This window comes from Panthera onca, chromosome B1, assembly GCF_046562875.1.
Source record: "Panthera onca isolate mPanOnc1 chromosome B1, mPanOnc1 haplotype 2, whole genome shotgun sequence".
NCBI lineage: Eukaryota > Metazoa > Chordata > Mammalia > Carnivora > Felidae > Panthera > Panthera onca.
In genome coordinates, this window is record NC_138342.1 from 67,296,108 (window position 1) to 67,315,296 (window position 19,189).

Consider the following 19,189-nt stretch of genomic DNA (forward strand, 5'->3'; position numbering starts at 1 on the left):
TCCTATGTCTGAATATGGAATGCTTAACTATGCAGCTCATGCACTAATGCATTAAAAATGATGGAATCTACTAGCATGACTTTTTCTAAAAACTCACACCACATTAACAGTTAACACCCAATATAGCTTCCTAAAAACCCCCCCAAAGAAAACATTTTGTTCAGTTTGGTGCTTGCTGTGACAATACCAATAGAATACAACTGACTTCCTCAAGTCACTACTTCAAATATCTGCATCTAACTTTTGCTCAAATTTTAACCACCTCATACCTATCTGCCAAAATCCTTGTAACGATTTCAGATACTCAAACTGTAGCTCCAACACACTGTTTAACAGTGCCTTTTCCCTGGGTATATCTGGATGTTTTAATCAAGAAAACAAGTAAAGTCATGGTATTACAATTAGCCAAAGCTCTAACAGACCAGATTCTGAATGAGCTTACCCTAATCAATGGCTTTCCAGAGACAGGAACAAAGCACAATCACTTCTATTTACGAAAAGGAACTACTAACATGCTTTGTGCTAAAAAGGTACAGTTCTTCAAAATATAATCCAGAAGACTGATGGTCTGCTAGAAAGCTTCCACTACTGACAACACTATGACAAGGTCTCCAAATACAGAGAAACGTTACAGGTGTGGTGGAAACCTCAGCAGGGAAATGAAGCCTTAGAGTATAGACTACATCTAACAAAAAGGGGGAACAGGGGCACACTGTAGCTGGCTATTCGTAAAAGGACCACAGTTTCTCCCTATGGACCAATATTCCCTACAAAATAAACTGTGCCTTAATTATTGCTTATTTTAAATTACACTTTTACAGAGCTATTTAGTACCTGACGCAGAAAAACAATCACATAAGGAAGCATTTATTTGAGGTTTAACATGAAATCATACAAATAAAATTTGTATAAACACAAATCCACATTGAGTCATAACACAGATAGCAAAAGACAAAGTAAAAACAAAGAAAACTAATTGGCGGCTATATACAGTTGGACACAGTTGTATCTTGTACACTAGAAAGTCTTTTACAAAATAATCATCTTAGATCAACAGAAGACCAATCTTCAATGTCGTCCTGCAAGATGGGTTAACTTTAGCAATCTCCTCCTAAAAACAAAAACAAAATAGCAATTAGATTTGTGTAACTCTGAAAGCTTTCAAAGGTCCACTTTCATGAATTGTTTTAAGTCCTCAATTTATTCTTTTCTTCAATAATTAAAGATCACATGCATATTGAATTGCAAAATGGAGATTGGGTAATTAATATTCACCCTGCAGTTCCCAAATGATAGTGAATTTAAATTTAGTAAGGAATCAGGGAATGCAATGTTCCCATATTCAGACTGAAGTATACTAGATTTAGGTCTACTAGAAGCATCTCTAGTAAGCCAAAAAATGCTCTTACAAAAATGAATTCCTAATAGGCTTATTATATTATAAGAAAACGAATTGCTGTGTGCATATGATCTTTAATTTATATCCCAGATTTTAAAGTTCTTGTTTTGGTTTGTAGATTTCACTATTAGCTATAAAAAGAAAAAGCAAGCATTAAATCTTAAAGAATGAACACTTAAAATGAGGCTCCACAATTGAAATACAACACTAAACAGAAGACCAAAATGATTAAGCTGTAAAAAGGCATTTATGTACTTTAACTCCTGTAAAAAACCATTTAAGTTAAGTTTAGACACTTAATCTTCAAAAAGATTAAAAAAGAAGCCAAAGTCTGAAGTTTTCCACTTTAATCTTTACGCTGGTACATGAAGTTGGAAGAGACCATACCACAGGACAGCGTTTTCTGGTGTATGCCTTGCGCTCTGCCCGCAACGTGCGACCCCCAGAGATAGACGTGGTCAGGGTGACACACGGCCTGCAATGAAGTTCCCGCTGGCGGGTACAAACAAGGTATAATGTCAGAGTTAGAAGACAACATTCTTGTTTTCCTTAAGTTGTACCCATTTCAGTACTTTACCTGTTAATAGTTCTAAAAATGTTTAATTATTCCTCTAGACCACCTGGTACACAAAGCAAACAGAAAAACTCTTAAGTTTTTCTGTAATACTAAAGAAGGTGAGATAAGACTTTAAAGTTAAAGATCTATAGACACTTTAGGCAAAACAGGCTCATAAAGCAATTAAAAAATTAACAATTTAGTAAAAACAGACTACATAATATTTTGTTTTTACTTATTTTTCATTTGTCTATTGATCTTTAAATTAAATTAGACATTTCCACTGGTTTCTTGTACTCTTATACACACCTGTTTTCTCCAACGTCCTCCTTTAGTATGGCTGGTAATTGTTTTGGTGATTGCCACCCCCTCGAGACGCCTTGCCGTAAGTGCTCTGTTGGCCTATTTTGAAAACACAAAAAAATTACATTAAGAATGCTTTCTATAAAAGTTTCATCATAAATGTTAATAGAAAACTATTAAGTGTGTAATACTCTGCATGCCAAAACATCAAAATCATGTATTTTAAATAGCTATTATAAACTAGTCATGTATCACATACTCCAGAACATTTCTAACCAAAATCTTTGTCAGTAACCATCCTATGACTATCAAATGCTTCAAAAACTCCCAAACACTTCAAAAAACGGAAAACCCACACACAATTGCAGAATGGGATTGCACTGTTAACACTGAATTTTTAATACCATTGGTTTATGAAATTAAGTTAAATATTCTTACCACTGTAGTCTGCATATCCCTGTCCATATCCATAGTTCCCATAGTTATACCCAGTATAATCATAGCCGCCATAGCCACTATAGTTTTGATCACCACCATAGGCACTATTGTAATTTCCATATCCTTGATCATAATAGTTATTAAATCCTTGGTTCCAGTTTTGGCCCTGACCTGAAACAATGCACAATGATTGTTAGGAGACAACTTCTGACCCCCAATCCTAACATAAAATGTTGTGTTCCTGTCTCTCACTCCACAAATCTTAAACAGGCAGAATGTACATCTATACTGCTATCTGACTGGAGAAAATTATTATTTTAATTATCATAAAAGGGGGCAGAAAGTCCAATTGTGCCAGTTATCAAGTTTCCTACATGTAATGGAAAATCAGGACAGGGGCACCTGGGTGGCTCAGTTGGTTAAGCAACAGACTTGATTTCAGCTCAGGTCATGATCTCAAGGTTTGTTGAGTTCAAGCAGAGCCTGCCTTTGATTATCTCTTTCTGCCCCTCCGCCATGCGCACAGGTGCGCACTGTCCTTCAAAATAAATAAACTTTAACAGGAAGGAAAATCAGGAGAAGGTGAAAACAGGTAGATCGTTTAGCTTTAAAACAAGGACTCCTGCCCAAAAAAAACCTTATCATGCCATGATGTACCATGTAATCTTAACCACATTAAGTGGTATTATTTCTCCATTAGTAATGGCCCTGTCAGGCTGGCCATTCTTTGAAGAGGCGAAACCAGTAAACTAACAAAGACCCACCCACTAACCTGAGAATTTTTCATATTCAAACAGTTTAAAACTAGCTTTACTTTCTTATGGGCTTATTCCTATTTAGCAATTTGCAGCCTAAGCCACTGAGCCATCTTCAAAGAATTAAGTCTCACCTCGTCCACGACCCCTAGTACCACCTCGTCCACCAGCTGCAGCACCTCTTCCTCCTTTTTGTTGTTGTTGTTGCTGCCTATAGACCTCTTTGGGTTGTGCAACTTTGATTTCACACTATAAACACATTAAAAAAACAAATAGAATTTTTACTATGTCAAGCCCTTTTATTCTTCTCAAAACAAATTTTGAGAAATTCACTAAAAGAAACAAAACAAAAACCACCCTCAACATTTTCACTTAATAGAATCAAGATGGCTTTACCTTCCCAGAACCAATTTGATGATATCTGCTTTCTAACAATTTCTTTACTGGCTCTTCATCTGTATATGTAATAAAGCAAAATCCTCTTCTTTCGTTTGTTTTTGTATCCATGGGAAGTTCAATATTTTCAATCTGAAATCAAGAAGCACACTCAACGATCATCCAGTAATGATAAAAGCTACCAAAAGGTTTTAGAATACCCCAGGTCCTTTCCAAGTTTCAAACACATATTGCATGTTACTCTAGTCACATTACATCTGTATAAAAGCTCCTACTTTACTGTCAACTCAAACTGCAAAGATTCGTCTGTGAAGCATTTAGAAAGGAGAGCAAAACTTCATTTATTATTTTGTACCCAATAGATGCCATTGGTAGAAGTCCAAACACTGACCACACCAAAGCACCTGTGTTTTGGCCAAAACAAATTCGGTATGGGTTTCCATCATAGCACAGTAAACAGTGATTAAGGTAGTGACTAAAAAGGACCTGAGTAGTTAATTTAATCTCTTCCACATCGGATAATGTTCTTTTCTGTAAAAACCCGGGGATTATTACATAAACATACACAAAAGTAGTCATAAAGCGCACCTCTCCAAAGGCTCCAAAATATTCTTTAATTTGTTCTTCAGAAGTATCTGGGCTCAATCCACCCACAAAAACCTTTTTGGGAGGTTCTTTCCCTTTTAAAGCTTTGGCCCTTTTGGGGTCTATCAATTTGCCATCCAGTTTGTGTTCTTTCAGTTCCAAAACCTAGAAGACAAATTTAATCTGACAACGCTATGCAAGGAAAACCCCCAGACAATTTGCAAAAGTACACAGAAGGACTACAATGCAAAACCTGCTCCTACCTTATCAACACTAGCAGCATCTTTGAAAAGCACAAATCCAAATCCTCTTGATCTTCCAGTCACTGGATCTGTTTTTATTGTACAGTCTACAACTTCCCCAAATCGAGACAAATATTCAGTCAGATCTTTCTTGCTTGTATCCCAGCTCAAGCCTCCAATAAACATTTTACTAGAAATAAAGTTATTTTTTAAAAAAAGATTAGCAGCGCCTCACACGATTACTTCAGTTCTGGAACTATGTTAACTACGAACCAAGAACGGGGAAGTTTAACTGTATATGTAAGGAATTCAATCCGGGTCTACACATCAAGTATTAAAACAAAAAACACAACCCTTCTCCCCAATTCCATCGAGGTCGCTTATTCGAAACAGTGGACAGCGTGCTCGCCATGCTTCATGATACGAAGTTTAAACGAGACCAGCAAAGTATGTTCGATTGCTTTAAGATTTAAAAACCCCAACTTCCTAAGCTGATCCCTCACAACTTAGGTTCATCCTCTTTCACAGCTGTCAAGCCAACATGCCACCTAAAGAACTCTTAACACGTCCTGGGGATCCAAGTACCACTCACACACCGATTCCAAACGATTAATTCCGTAACACCGCCCAGGAAAACTGCGCGGGGCCCTAGCACAGACACAATGAAAAGGCGGCAGCAGCTGCAGCATGTGGCGCAGCGAGGCCGGCCCCTCCCCCTCGGGCCCCACGCGGCGCCTGCGCACTCGGGACACAGACGCCGCCGCCGCCCTCCTCCTCCAACTCCTCCGCCCTTCCCCCACCCTCCGCTGGAGTCACCCCTCCGTTTCCTACTTTCCTCTTTCCTCTAAGCTAGTGGGGCCCGGCGGGCACGCGAGGAATCGACTCGGGGCAAGAACCGGGATAGCGCGCGGCTCCCGAAGGATGAAGGGCGCGTGCGGCGCGCTGGGGGAGGGGGAAAAGAGAAGCGTGCGGTACCCGTCATCCTGCTGATTCTTGCTCGCGTTGATCTTGGATCCCTCTGCGAATTCCTCTATGTTGCTGTACTCGTTCATGTCCTCCATGGTGGCGGAGCTGTCGGCCGGGGGATGCTGGCGCGCAGTCCGGGTCGCGGCAGCAGCGGCGGCGGAGCGTTGTATGGAGCTGGATTTAAAATGGCGGCGGAAGAGATCCGGGCGCCGCCTGCGCCCTCCCTTTATAGCCGCCCCTCCCGCCAATCGGGAGGGCTGCTGGGCGGTGACGTGGCGCTGGGCCCGGCGCGCCCCCTGCCGGGCGGAGCTGGGAGCGAGCGAAGGGAGGAGCGGGGCGAGCTGCCGAGGCGCCCGCGGCCGCCAATGGGAAAGGCTGCGGGAGGCTAAAGTAGCGGGAGCAGAGGGGAACAATGGCGGCGGCACATGGGAGAGCCGGGGCGGGACCTCCATCGCGGCCCTCCCGGTGAGGAGCGAGGTCGCGGGTGAGGGGACGCGGGCTTAAGATGAGAGAAGCGTCAGAAGAGAAAAACGAAGGGGCGAAAAGTCCTGGGGTCAAAAATCCCGAGCAGTGCCGTCGCAGGGCCACAGTCCCTCTTGTCTTGAGAGCCTTTGTCTCTGGCGTCCGGTCCAGCCCACTCCTAGTACAGAGCCATCAACCCCGCCTTTTTCCAAAGCCCTCGGTCCCCCAGTGCGGACTGCTGCGGTGGCGGCTGCTGCTATCGATTAGCACCGTGGCCGGGTCGCTCCAGAAAAAGGCGGACTGCGCCCGGCGCCGGCGGCTGAGACAGCGAGCGCGCTCCGCCGCGCGCACGCGTGTTTTGTCCTCGAGCTGGCTGGAACCAGCCGAACAGGAAGCGGGCGCGCGGTGGCCCCTCCGGACAGCGGCGCGGCGCGGGCGCCTCTTCCGCTACCGCCACAGGCGCGCAGGCCGAGGAAGCGCGGCGGGCCTCCCTAACCGATCGGCGGGAGCCCGGGCCGACGTAGTCAGGCAAACCAGTCCCGGCACGGCCTCTTTTGCTGGCTGAGGACGGGAGGAGGGGCGCGAGCCCGGTCAGGTTACTGTAAATATGCAAAAGCGGAGGCAGTGGGCGGGGAGGGGGCTAGGTGCCGTAGAGGGCAAGGGACACTCACATCCCCGGCGCGCCACTCGCGGGGCTCCCGTCTGCACGTGCCCCGGGCCTCTCCCGCTCGCTCAACCAGTCTGCGGAGAGCGCGCGCGCGCCCGCGGACCCGGCTCCCGCGTTCGCTTCTTTGTTCCCGCCCACGCGAGGCCCATTTTGATGGATCGGGTTCGAGGCCCTCTGGCGGCCAATCGGCATCGACGCATTTACCTCCCCCCACCCCTTCGGAACCCTGCGAGGACCGCCCCCTTTCCCTGCCCACGTGGTCTCGTCCTCTGGCCCTTGGCAGCTCTGTACTTCTGGGCCCCTGCACGGCCGTGTGATCCACCTTTAGGGGCGTGGAGGTGGTCCTGTACCTTAAGCTTCGGGCCTCACGCGGTTGCCGGGTGGGCGATTCTTGCGGGGCTGTCGGAAGCCCAGAACGGTGCTGAGGGCGCAGCCGGCGCCGCCCTCTGCCCTACCTACCAGTAGGCCGATTCTGGTAGTTGCATCCGGTAGGGAAATGGTCGTGCTTTCCGTGCCCGCCGAAGTCACTGTGATCCTGTTAGATATCGAAGGTACCACAACCCCGATTGCTTTCGTGAAGGTGAGGGGCGGAAGGGAGCGGGGAAGTGACTTGTGCTTAAAAGCATTAAAAACATTTTTTTTAGGTATTGCAGGCCTTGTACCACAGACGCGAGTGAGGCGTAGGAAAGGTGGTGTGGCTTTGCGCAGCTCTGAGATGGGAGGAAGTAGAAAGGCTGTGGCAGGTTGCGGGGATCTTTTCGTCACCGCACCCTGTTCATCATCCTCGCCATTCCCTGTCCTTGGTTAGATGCTGATGGGTGGGGAATGGGTGGAGATGGTGGCGAAAAAGGGTGGAGGAGGGCAGATGCGCTCGGACTGGGAGAGGCGAGGTGGGCGCCCCCCTCCGGCCAGGTGTGCGCCCTGTCGCCCCGCAGGTGAGCGCCTGCTTGGTTCTAGGTTGGGCCTGGCTGGGCGGTGGCTGCGATGGAGTGGTCCTGGAGACGTCTAGTCGCGCAAAACGTAGAGTGAAGTGTTAAGATAACTTTTCAGGTAACCCTGGTATCTTGGACCATAGTGGTTATTCTTCGCCCCTTCCCACTCTTGCAACATTAGTGGCCAACTGCACGCTTCGTGTTATTGGATTGGGCACGGTGGAATGTAGCGCTGATTTACTAAGCTGTGGATCAAACATGTCTAGATTCGGTTCATTTTCCTCTGAACACCATGGAAACTTGAAGCTCTTACACAGAGCCTTTCTTCTAGGGCGTCATTATTAACCAAACACTTGCCTACACATAATTCCTAAGCATATAGCTCTGCTTTTAGCAGAGTTTTAAAAAATACATACATTCTATCAGAGTAAGTAGCAAGCATTAGTGTAATTTGTAAAAGAATTCCTTGGTCTAGTCTACCCTTTATTTGATTTCTAGAGGTTTAAGATAAAAGCATTAACTAGAAGGGTTTACATACAGTAGTAGGTTACTTACAACTTAGGAAAAACCCATCTTTCAACAAACCAAGCGGTCTGAGTTTTAAATATTTTTAAGTTTATTTGTTTATTTTGAGAGACAGAGAGAGTAGGGAAGGCACAGAGAGAAAGAGGGAGAGAATCCCAGCAGGCTCAGTGCTGTCAGCACAGAGATCATGATCTGAGCTGAAATCCAGTCGGTGACTTAACTGACTGAGCTACCCAGGCACCCTGAGTTAAAAATTTATTTTATTTTATTTTATTTTATTTTATTTTATTTTTTTATTTTTGAGAGAGAGAGAGAGAGAGAAAGAGAGCACAAGCAGGGGAGGGACAGAGAGAATCTGAACCAGGCTCCAGGCTCCAAGGTGTCAGCTCAGAGTCCTAGGCAGGACTTGAACCCACAAACCGAGAGATCATGACCTGAGCTGAAGTTGTCCACTTCACCAACTAAGCCACCCAGGCACCCCGTGAGTTTTAAAATTTTTTGTTAGTTTTATTTATTTTATTTATTTTTTTATTTTAAAATGCTTATTGGGGCACCTGGGTGGCTCAGTCTGTTAAGCATCTGACTTTGAGCCCTGCGTCAGGCTCTGTGCTGACAGCTCAGAGCCTGGAACCTGCTTCGGATTTTGTGTCTCTGTCTGCTTCTTCCTCGCTCATACTCTCTCAAATAAACGTTAAAATTGTTTTTAAAAAATGTTGATTTATTTTGAGAGAGAAAGAGGAGCAGAGGGAGAGGGAATCCTCAGCACGCTCCACGTTCAGCACAGAGCTGGAAATGGGACTTCATCTCACAACCTTGAGATCGTGCATGACCTGAGCCAAACAGGAGTCCCACTCTCAACCGACTGAGCCACCCAGGCACCCAAGTTAGTTTTATTTTGAAAATTACCTGTGAAGAATGATTTTCTTGATGTCAATCAAATAGACATTTTAGGACTTCAATATAGAACCACTTGCAAATTTTTTAGAAGAATCACAATACCATCTTAGCACATGTTCCTAAGAAATCTAATTTGACATTTTTTCTCAGTTTTTAATCATGTGAGGCCTCTGCAGAAATGTTCAGGATTGACCAAATGCTGATAATGGAGGTGACTTTCTTTTTCCTACTGTGACAGAACCATTGCTTTCTTAGAGTTTTCAGAGAAAAAATGATTCCTCATATTTGTAGTTTGTAGTTCACAGCTTATTATCTCCACCAAGGGTAATCACAGGAGAGGTAGTGATGTGGCATAAGATATATACATACCATTCTTGGAAAGTTGGTTAGGGAATAGGATACTTCATGCAAATCAGTTTTTTTAATGTTTATTTTGAGAGAGAGAGAGCAAGAGCAAGGAATAGGCAGAGAGTGGGGGGGAGAGAGAGACTCCCAATCAGGTTCTGTGCTGCCAGTACAGAGCCCAATGTGGGACTTGAACCCACAAACTATGAGTTTGTGGCCTGAGCTGAAACCAGGAGTCGGATGCTTAACCTACTGAGCCACCCAGGTAGCCCCATGCAAATCAGTTTTATAACAAAATATAGGTGCCTCTCCCACCTCTTCCCAATCCTGTCTTCTGCCAGATGACATTATGAGCCACTTCTTGAAATCTTTGTTTATGATAGACTTATTCTGACATCTTCCTGAGAGTTAAAATGCCTTTATGGCCTAAATAGATTTTTCTTTTTTTTAAGTTTGACACTGATCTATAGGTAAAGTCAAGGCAGGCTACAAAAAATGATTTGGGGATTTTATTCAAAGGATAGTTTCTTGTGCTTTGTCCTATAATCTATTATTATTTTTTCATAATGATTATCGATCTATTGTAGTCTAATAACCTGTTATTAATTTGTTACACATTACTTTATCAAAACTGGTGTTTCTAAAAGTATGTTCATCACTTCTCTGCCTTTTGGCTAAGATCAAGTATAAAAGTATGTTGTTTTTTTTTTATTTAAAAAAATTTTTTTTAACACTTATTTATTATTGAGAGACAGAGAGACAGAACATGGGCAGGAGAGGGGCTGAGAGATGGAGAGACACAGAATCTGAAGCAGGCTCCAGGCTCTGAGCTGTCAGCACAGAGCCTGACACGGGGCTCGAACTCACAAACCCCAAGATCATGACCTGAACTGAAGTCAGACGCTTAACCGACTGAGCCACCCAGGCGCCCCGAGTATAAAAGTATGTTAAGAAGAGCATTAAGTCTGTGTGGATATTTATAGTAACTATGCAAAAAGGATTCCATTATTAAATGCACTTTTGGGAAATGTTAGGCTATACATATTCAACTAGGTTTCTTCATTGCACAGCTTCTCTGAGCTTTTCTATCATACGTACACACACACACACACACACACATATGTTTTATAAGTCTTCAAGAGAGTGGCATTTCACAAATTTACTTGAACAAAAAACTTTGAAGACTATGTCAGAGACTAACTTTTGGACATCTTTTACTTATTTATTTTTGTTTGTTTTTTAACATCTTTTAAAGAGATACTAAATTATGTCCTTGAATCTCTGAGGATGGAGGTGGGAATCCGACTTTATTTACTTTGGACTTTATTAGTCACATTAGGTGTATGGAACATGTAGCCCCACTTCCTATGGAAACAAACATTGAGAATTGTATATAGGTGACTTGTATACTTGACTCATTCTCAGAAACTCTGAGGTGTGTGCACTGTCTGCATTTTACTGATAGGAAATTAAGGTTCTTAAAAGTTGAACTATTATACCTAGGATTTGCACCCAGATTGTCTGTCTGAGAAACTCTTACATTTACATTATTGCACTTGATCTCTAAAATGGAAACCACAGTGCTTGTTCCGTGTCTTTGCTTGGCTTCTGTGTATGTTAAATGACACAGTTGATATGATAACACTTCAATCAACACGAAGTATCGTAAAAGGATATGGTAACAAATTTTAATTTATACTGCCTCTTGGAGGGACGCCTGGGTGGCTCAATTGGTTGAGCGACCGACTTCAGCTCAGGTCATGATCTCACGGTTTGTGAGCTCGAGCCCTACGTCGGTCTCTGTGCTGACAGCTCAGAGCCTGGAGCCTGCTTCGGATTCTGTGTCTCCCTCTCTCTCTGCCCCTCCCCCACTCATGCTCTGTCTCTCTCTCTCTCAGAAATAAATAAGCATTTAAAAAAAAATTATACTACCCCTTGGTGATAGGTTTAGGAGTGAACCCTTGAGCCATAATAACTATAGTTGAGTCTTTATTTGCAGATTTGGTTCTGTAGTTGAATATACTATGAAAATTGAGTATTGTCAAAAATTGCTCTTGAAGCAATTAGGAATTAGGAAGCAATTTAGGAAGTCATTCCTCTTTATAGGCTGATTTCCATTTTCAGTAAGTCATGCATTCATTTTTCCTTTAGGGTGGAAACATATCCCTGCTTCTTCCCTTTAGCATCAGAGGAAGTAGTTGGTTTGGGATTAGGTGATATAAATGAAAAATATGTTGTGTCAAACATTGGCCTCATACTGAGCCACTCACACTGTAAGAGACCGTGGGAAACGAGACTGTTTCATTGGGCAACAGAACACCCCCATTAAGTGGAATAACAGATTGCCAGCACTGGCTCTGGTTATTTTTTCCTCTCCTTTTTTTTTTTTTTTTTTTTGGGCTGAGCACTTACAGTTAAATGTGTATACGATGTACTTTAACTATATAAGATAGCACTTTTTAAAAATAAATTTTATTAATGTTTATTTTTGAGAGAAACAGTGTGAGAGAGGGAAGGGCAGAGAGAGAGGGAGACACAGAATCTGAAGCAGGCTCCAGACTCTGAGCGACATGTCAGCACAGAGCCCAACGTGGGGCTCAAACTCACAATCCGCAAGATCATGACCTGAGCCAAAGTTGGATGTCTAACCAACTGAGCCACCCAGGCGCTCCTATGTAAAATAAAACTTAACAGTTTGGAATAGCTCATGGGATTCCCTAGACTCCTCCCAGTCTGGGAAATGCTGTTCTCTGGACAGCCTGCTGCTCTATTACGACATGCCTCAGCCCTTAGGTGTCAGGCAACAAAAACGATGGTTTTATTTACCAGCTAGTGTATCTTATTTTCTCTTGAGTCATAGCATTGTCTAATTTTTAGAACAGGAGGGGCTCCTAGATGGAATCATGCAGCGAATGTTCAACCGACTAATTAATTTCTCATGAGTTGATGCCTGGAGGGATGTCCTGTGTGAAGATCATTACAATTTGTTGGAGGCAGAGCAGCGGTAGAGCCCAGCTTTCCTTAGATATTCACAGTGCATCTGAATTCTCAAAGCCTCTAGCCCTGCCCCTCACTGCAGGCCATATGCCTCTGGAGTTTGTTTTCTTTTCAGGTGCTGATTCTGATCCTTTACAGTGCTAATCTCCTAACATTTTTTGGTCATATATACCATCAGCAGAATTGGAGCATGCATTGCCAGTAGAATTTATAAATTGTGAACACATTTTATGGTCTAATTATGAAGTTATAAAACACATTGGAATTTGAAGATGAGATTAAAGTAATAAATGTAAACAAAGGTTGTTACACTCTGTTCCCTTACCCTGTTGAATCATCTTGAATGGCCATGGAGCCACCACTTGATTTTTGTCCATGTGTTGTAATACTCACTTTCTGACTTTGCATGGTGTATTATTCCAGTGTTTTTAATCTATAAGCCTGTGAAATAACACCATCACCTGTCTCTGTGGTTATCCTGTCAGGAGCCTTCAACTATTGTTTCTGGGTTTGGAGACAATTATCCTCTTGTTTCTGAAAATACTCTTTAATTTGGTGGGTTTCCTGTTGTTACGTGCTGCATCTGTACACCTAACAGTTGACATAGTTAAGTTCTATAAAGTCACCGAGAATCTTATATTAGCAAATAATGAATCATTGCCCCTAGAGAAAATACAGGGTTAGGTTCCTGTGAGCCTCTGGTCATAGCATTTCTGTGAGCTGATTAGTAGTAACCTTGTCTTATGTGTGTTTCTGTTTCCCTTAATATATATTATTGATAGATTAACATTGAACTCACAGCCAGTGGCACTGTAACTCATGCTTTAGTGTAGCCTATCTAAACACCTGTATTTTCTCCCTAAGGCACATCACAGTTTCTCGGGCTTAGGAACATTAGGCAGCATTTAGGCACTTTGCTTGGGAGCCCTTTTGAAGTGCAAGGTCACCAACAAAAAGCACAAAATGCAAAAAATATGGCAGTAAATCGACTCTGAAAAGGACACTTGTTTAAACTATGAGAGGTGAAACAAGTCAAATCGTCACTTTGTGTGGGGGAATGTGTACATCAAGTGTTTACAGATTTTTGCCACTTTGCACGTGTACCTGTTTCTGAATGATCAGGAAAGTGCAGCAAGTATTGATTTTGGGGTTACAAATAAACTTTAGTGAGTAGGAGAATTTGTAAGTACGGAACCGACAAATAATGAGGATTGACAGTATAGAGTAGTAGTTACAGGGATAGGTTTGGAGACTATACAGGTCTGGATTAGCATTCTGGCTTCTCCCAGATGTTTTATGACAAGTTAGTTAATGTCTCTGAGTGTAGGTACATATTTCCTCAGCTATATTGTGTGGATCTCTACCTCATAAGGCTACTGACAACATTTAATGAATGCTTAACCCTTGAAAAAACTTTGTAAGATAAATGAATATATTTACATCAATATTTCATCCTACCACTCCAACAAATCGTAGTAGTGAATAGTGGGCAGGGAGCATGTTTTTCATTTATGCCTTAGGAAAACTTGTGCTTGAAAAGAAAATCTTGGTAATTAAGAAGATTCCATTAACTGAAAATAAGAACCTGATTGGGATTTTTGTCCCTAAAATATATTAAGTGGGGCATGGTGGGTACCCTTGCCAGAGGTTTTTTGTATTTGTGCTTCTCAGACTTGAATGTGTATACAAATAATTTAGGGACCTTGCTAAAATGTAGTTGGCTCTTTTTTCTTTCTAAAGGTTTATTTATTTATTTATCTATTTATTTATTTATTAAAAAAACATTTTTTTTTTTCCCAGTTTATTTTGAGAGAGCACACAAGCAGGGCAGGGGCAGAGAGAGAGGGAGAGAGAGAATCCCAAGCAGTCTCTGCACATCAGTGCAGAGCCTGATTCGGGGACCGAACTCATGAACCTATAGATCATGACTTGAACTGAAACCAAGAATTGGATGCTTAACCAACTGAGCCACCCAGGTGCCCCCCCCCCCACTTTTTAAATTAAAGTTGTTTTTTATTTTTATTTAGAGTGAGAGAGAGAGAGCATGAATGGGGTTAGGGTAGAGAGGGAGACAGAGAATCCCAAGCAGGCTCTGTGCTGTCAGCGCAGAGCCTGACATGGGGCTTGAACTTGCAGACGGTGAGATCATCACCTGGAGCCGAAATCAAGAGTTGGACACTTAACCGACTGAGCCACCCAGGTGCCCCTAAAATGGAGTTTCTGGTATAAAGATCTGGAACGGGACTTGATGCTGAGTTTCTCACAGATGCCCAGGTGATGCCACTGCTGCCATCCTATGTACCACACTTTTAAGGTTTTAGGCGTCATAGAAATTTGCAAGTTATACCTATGTGTAGGCCTGTTAGCACTGCTCTTTTCTGATGGCCCATTTGATATGGTAAAGCAGACCAAGAAAGAGTATAGATGAGAGATCTATCACCATTAACAGAACCACAACCTCTGAGAGAGAGGTTAAGTAAATTGACTATGAATCAGTAAGGCTGTATACAAGGGAACAAGGTCATGCAGTAAGCCTGGTAGACACCAAAGGATTAATAGCAGGTCGCCACTTCCCCAGCTTTTTTTGCAAATCGCCTTCCAAAACTGAACTGTAAAGCAAAAGCCCCTTTCTTAAAGGACAAGTAGAATTGTTAGCAAGGAGTTATGTGTACTTACAGGAGTAACTAGGTAGTACACTTAAGTGTTTATTTAGTTGAATGTGTATGTATAATAGGGACTTGCGTATAATAAGCCTTTGGATATCCTGGCAGAGGGGCAGGTAAATAGTGCCTTGCTAAACCTGTTGTGTTATTTTCCTCTGGTCGCTGTAACAAAATTACCACACACTTAGTGGTTTAAGACAATACAGATTTATCATGTTATACTTCTAGAGGGTAATCTGAAGTGGATCTCACGGAGTTAAAAAAGGTATTGGCAGGGTTGTGTCCCTTCTGAAGATTTTAGAAAATTCTAGAAAAATTTCTTTGCCATTCCCAGTTTCTAGAGGCTGCCCACATTTCCTGGTTCTTGGGCCTTTCCCCTGTCTTCAGAATCAACAGTATGGCATCTTGAGACCAGCCTTTCAGTCTCTGACTTTGACCTTCCTACTTCCTTTTACCTATAAGGACCCTTGGGATTGCATCAGGCCCAACCACATAATCCAAAGATAATCTTGCCATCTTGAGAATCTTAATTTATTATATCTACAGTCCCTTTGCCATATGAAGTAACATATTCATAGGTTTTGAGGTTTAGGATATGGACATCTGAGGGTGGGGGAATTTTCCCCTCTACCATGCTTGGTTAGCACAAACATCTCTAATAGATGCCTTTAGAGGATCTAGGCTATAAAGGAATTAGAATTTATATTTGCTCCACTTTTCAAATTTATCATTAATGGTGTTGGATACAATCGATAATGTTTTCTTTAAGATTTGACAGTTTTTTTCTTATTTTTATTAATATTTATATTTGAGAGAGAGAGTGTGCACGAGCAGGGGAAAGGCAAAGAGAGAGAGAGAGATGGAGACCGAATCTGAGCAGGCTTCAGGCTCTGAGCTCTTGGCCTGAGCTCAGCTCAACGTGGGGCTCAAACTCATGAGCCATGAGATCATGACCTGAGCCGAAGTCGCACACTCAACCGCCTGAGCCACCCAAGTGTCCCTGACAGTTTTTGTTTTAAAGATTGTGTTGGTGTTTAAGGATTGTGCTGGTATGGAGGTTGGTAAAGACATTGTTTAAGGGCTAGAGTTTTACCTCAGAGAATGAGATATTTGGCAAGGTTTTGAATTAGACTAAGGGAAAAAAAATCTCAAACTAAACCTTCTATGTTTTAGAAGATACTAATTAAACAGACAAATCCTTGATCCTATAAATACTTGTTTGAGGTAGTGGATACCCGTTTTTGTTTTGTTTTTTTTTTTTCAGTTTATTTTTGAGAGAGCACGTGCACATGCTAGCAGGGGAGAAGGAGAGAGAGAGAGAGAGAGAGAGAGAGAGACAGAGACACACACACACACAATCCCAAGCAGGCTGTGTGCTTTCAGTGCAGAGCCTGACTCGGGGCTCAAACCCAGGAGCTGTGAGATCATGACCTGAGCCAAAATCAAGAGTCAGACACTAAACTGACTGAGCCACCCAGGCGCCCCAGCAGATACCCATTGAGAGCAAATGATTGAGATCAAAATGATACAGGTTTTGATTCTATTTACTTACTTATTATTTACTTTTAAAGATTTTATTTTTTTTCAACGTTTTTTTTTTTTTTTTTTTTTTTTATTTTTTATTTTTGGGACAGAGAGAGACAGAGCATGAACGGGGGAGGGGCAGAGAGAGAGGGAGACACAGAATCGGAAACAGGCTCCAGGCTCCGAGCCATCAGCCCAGAGCCTGACGCGGGGCTCGAACTCACGGACCGCGAGATCGTGACCTGGCTGAAGTCGGACGCTTAACCGACTGCGCCACCCAGGCGCCCCTTAAAGATTTTATTTTTAAGCAATCTCAACACCCGATGTGGGGCTTGAGCTCACAACCCCAAGATCAAGAATAGAACAATCCACCGACTGAGCCAGCCAGGTGCTTCTTGATTCCCTTTAGAAACATAATCCTGCTTATATACTTTTCTAGTGTTAGTTTAATATATATATTTTTGAAATATATTTTAGGTTAAAACACTTTTAGAAATGACTGATGTATTCTTGATTGTTTACTGATGCTTGTAATTTACTCTTATATGTTCTTTTATATTTCAGCAGTGTATTTTAAAAGATAATAATTGAGAAATGTTGAGGTTGACATTTCTTTCTCATGAAAACTGCTATGTTTTTTTTTTTTAACGTTTATTTATTTTTGAGACAGAGAGAGACAGAGCATGAACAGGGGAGGGGCAGAGAGAGAGGGAGACACAGAATCGGAAGCAGGCTCCAGGCTCTGAGCCATCAGCCCAGAGCCCGACGCGGGGCTCCAACTCACGGACCATGAGATCGTGACCTGAGCCGAAGTCGGACGCTTAACCGACTGAGCCACCCAGGCGCCCCAACTGCTATGTTAATTTTATGGTTTTTCTGGGAAGAGAGCTTGTGTTATCTGACAGTATATCCCAACTTTGGTTAAACATCCAAATGATAAGTATTGTCACTTCTACCGTTTTTAGCACTGAGAAATATATGATGCCCATTCTGCCCTCAATATGAAACTGGCTAGAAGACAGCCCTCAAGGGACGGCAAACTAGAAAATTCCTTCTACCTATACTGTTTATTATTGACACCAGTAACTGCAATTGAGTTACGTTCCCCGTCTTCATTGAATCTCTGAATTTAGTCTTTTTCATCTGCAAGGATGAGATAGTAGGATCTGGTGTGCTTATCAGGTGGTGATGAAGACTGAATGGAATAGAATGCAGAACACTTTGAAAAATTATAAAGCTCTGTAGAAACACTGATGATAATGCAAGAAGTATCAGACTAAGGGATACAGAGAGTGCTTGTGAAAATTCAGTAAGGAAAAGGGGCAACTAACATTTACTGACACCTGCTCCACATGTTTTCCCCACCATGATTACCTCCACCTCTACTCCTTATGGCTCTAGTCAAAAATACAGTAAGAATGAGACCAGTGTATCTACTTTCAAAGAATTTGTGGAACCACTAGAATGGCAGGACTGTCTTGATAAGTAGCTGTTGGGTGGTTTACTTAACATTCTCCCAAACCTTCCCCATTGCTTCATTCTGTTTCCGAAAGGGACATATACCCATGTTTGGTACCTGAGAGGATTTTTGTTGATTCAACCAGAAACAAAGGGAAGAGGCTTTGGAGAATCACTGTATTAGGTCTGAGTATATCAAGAAGTGGATGGAAAGCACCCCTGGCTTGACTTTCTGGTCTCTTACTCTAGAACCTTTTGTGTCACTGCACTTGTTTGATCTTTCCTTCCTTTCTCTCACATTTATTTATTTAAAAAAAAATTTTTTTTTAACGTTTTTATTTATTTTTGAGACAGAGAGAGACAGAGCATGAACAGGGGAGGGGCAGAAAGAGAGGGAGACACAGAATCGGAAGCAGGCTCCAGGCTCTGAGCCATCAGCCCAGAGCCCGATGCAGGGCTCGAACCCACGGACCGCAAGATCGTGACCTGAGCTGAAGTCGGACGCTTAACCGACTGAGCCACCCAGGCGCCCCTCTCACATTTATTTAAATACCAATCATGTGCCAGGCTCTTCTAGGATCCAGAATCGTTAAGACCCAGCCGTCACCCTCACGGAACCTGGTAAGGAGGACAGGTACATGAATAGGTTGTCTTTACACCATGGAAATCCTTTCTGGTTTCCTGTTGGCTGAGAGATAAAGTTTCAACTTCTGCACTTCAGTGAACAGGATTTTCCAATTTTCTGTCCCTTTATTCTGTTACACGTTTTATAGCTGAAAATGCCCATTCAGGTCATGCCCTTTCATGCCACCACTGTTCCTTCAGCTTAGAATGTAATACTTTTTCCTCTCCAAGTGCAGGTTGGTTCCATGTACTCATTAACTTAAAAAAATATTTATTGTGCTAGGCTATGGAAACGCAGAAGTAAGATCTGCTTCTGCTCTCAGAGGAGTTTTGTTTGAGCAGGAATTTCAGAATCCTCTCCCTCCTTTGTAGGGCTGTATATTTGCCACTGTAGCACATGCTACCTCTGGTGTTATATTTGTGTCCCGTCTCCCAGCAATGTTGAGAGCTCCTCA

The 19,189-nt window shown here is 42.6% G+C and overlaps 2 protein-coding genes across 9 annotated transcripts in view; one reads left to right on the forward strand and one right to left on the reverse strand.

Moving 5' to 3' along the window:
- Positions 1-846: 846 nt before the first annotated feature.
- Positions 847-6,390, reverse strand: HNRNPDL (heterogeneous nuclear ribonucleoprotein D like). Of its 4 annotated transcripts, none has more exons than XM_060654758.3 (8): positions 5,650-6,390; positions 4,696-4,864; positions 4,436-4,597; positions 3,848-3,979; positions 3,586-3,700; positions 2,697-2,867; positions 2,265-2,357; positions 847-1,111 (listed from the first exon to the last, which is right to left on the reverse strand). In XM_060654758.3, the coding sequence occupies exons 1-7, from the start codon at positions 6,090-6,092 to the stop codon at positions 2,287-2,289; spliced, it is 1,263 nt and encodes a 420-aa protein (XP_060510741.1). In that variant the 5' UTR covers positions 6,093-6,390; the 3' UTR covers positions 847-1,111; positions 2,265-2,286. The 4 variants fall into 4 exon arrangements, with proteins under 4 accessions (XP_060510741.1, XP_060510743.1, XP_060510742.1 ...); XM_060654759.3 differs by lacking the exon at positions 847-1,111 and adding an exon at positions 1,787-1,891; XM_060654760.3 differs by lacking the exon at positions 2,697-2,867.
- A 116-nt stretch (positions 6,391-6,506) lies between these two features.
- The window catches only part of ENOPH1 (enolase-phosphatase 1), a 37,290-nt gene continuing 24,607 nt past the window's right edge, over positions 6,507-19,189 (forward strand). Inside the window, exon 1 of one of the 5 annotated variants that reach the window (XM_078445984.2) lies at positions 6,507-6,644. Coding sequence is in view for 2 of the 5 variants with exons in the window: in XM_078445982.2 (XP_078302108.1) it covers positions 7,266-7,349 (84 nt within the window). In the remaining 3 variants the exon portion in view is untranslated. Of the gene's footprint in view, positions 6,645-7,003; positions 7,350-19,189 lie in introns of those variants that run through there. The other 4 variants (XM_078445982.2, XM_060654757.3, XM_078445985.2 and 1 more) reach the window with 4 other exon arrangements.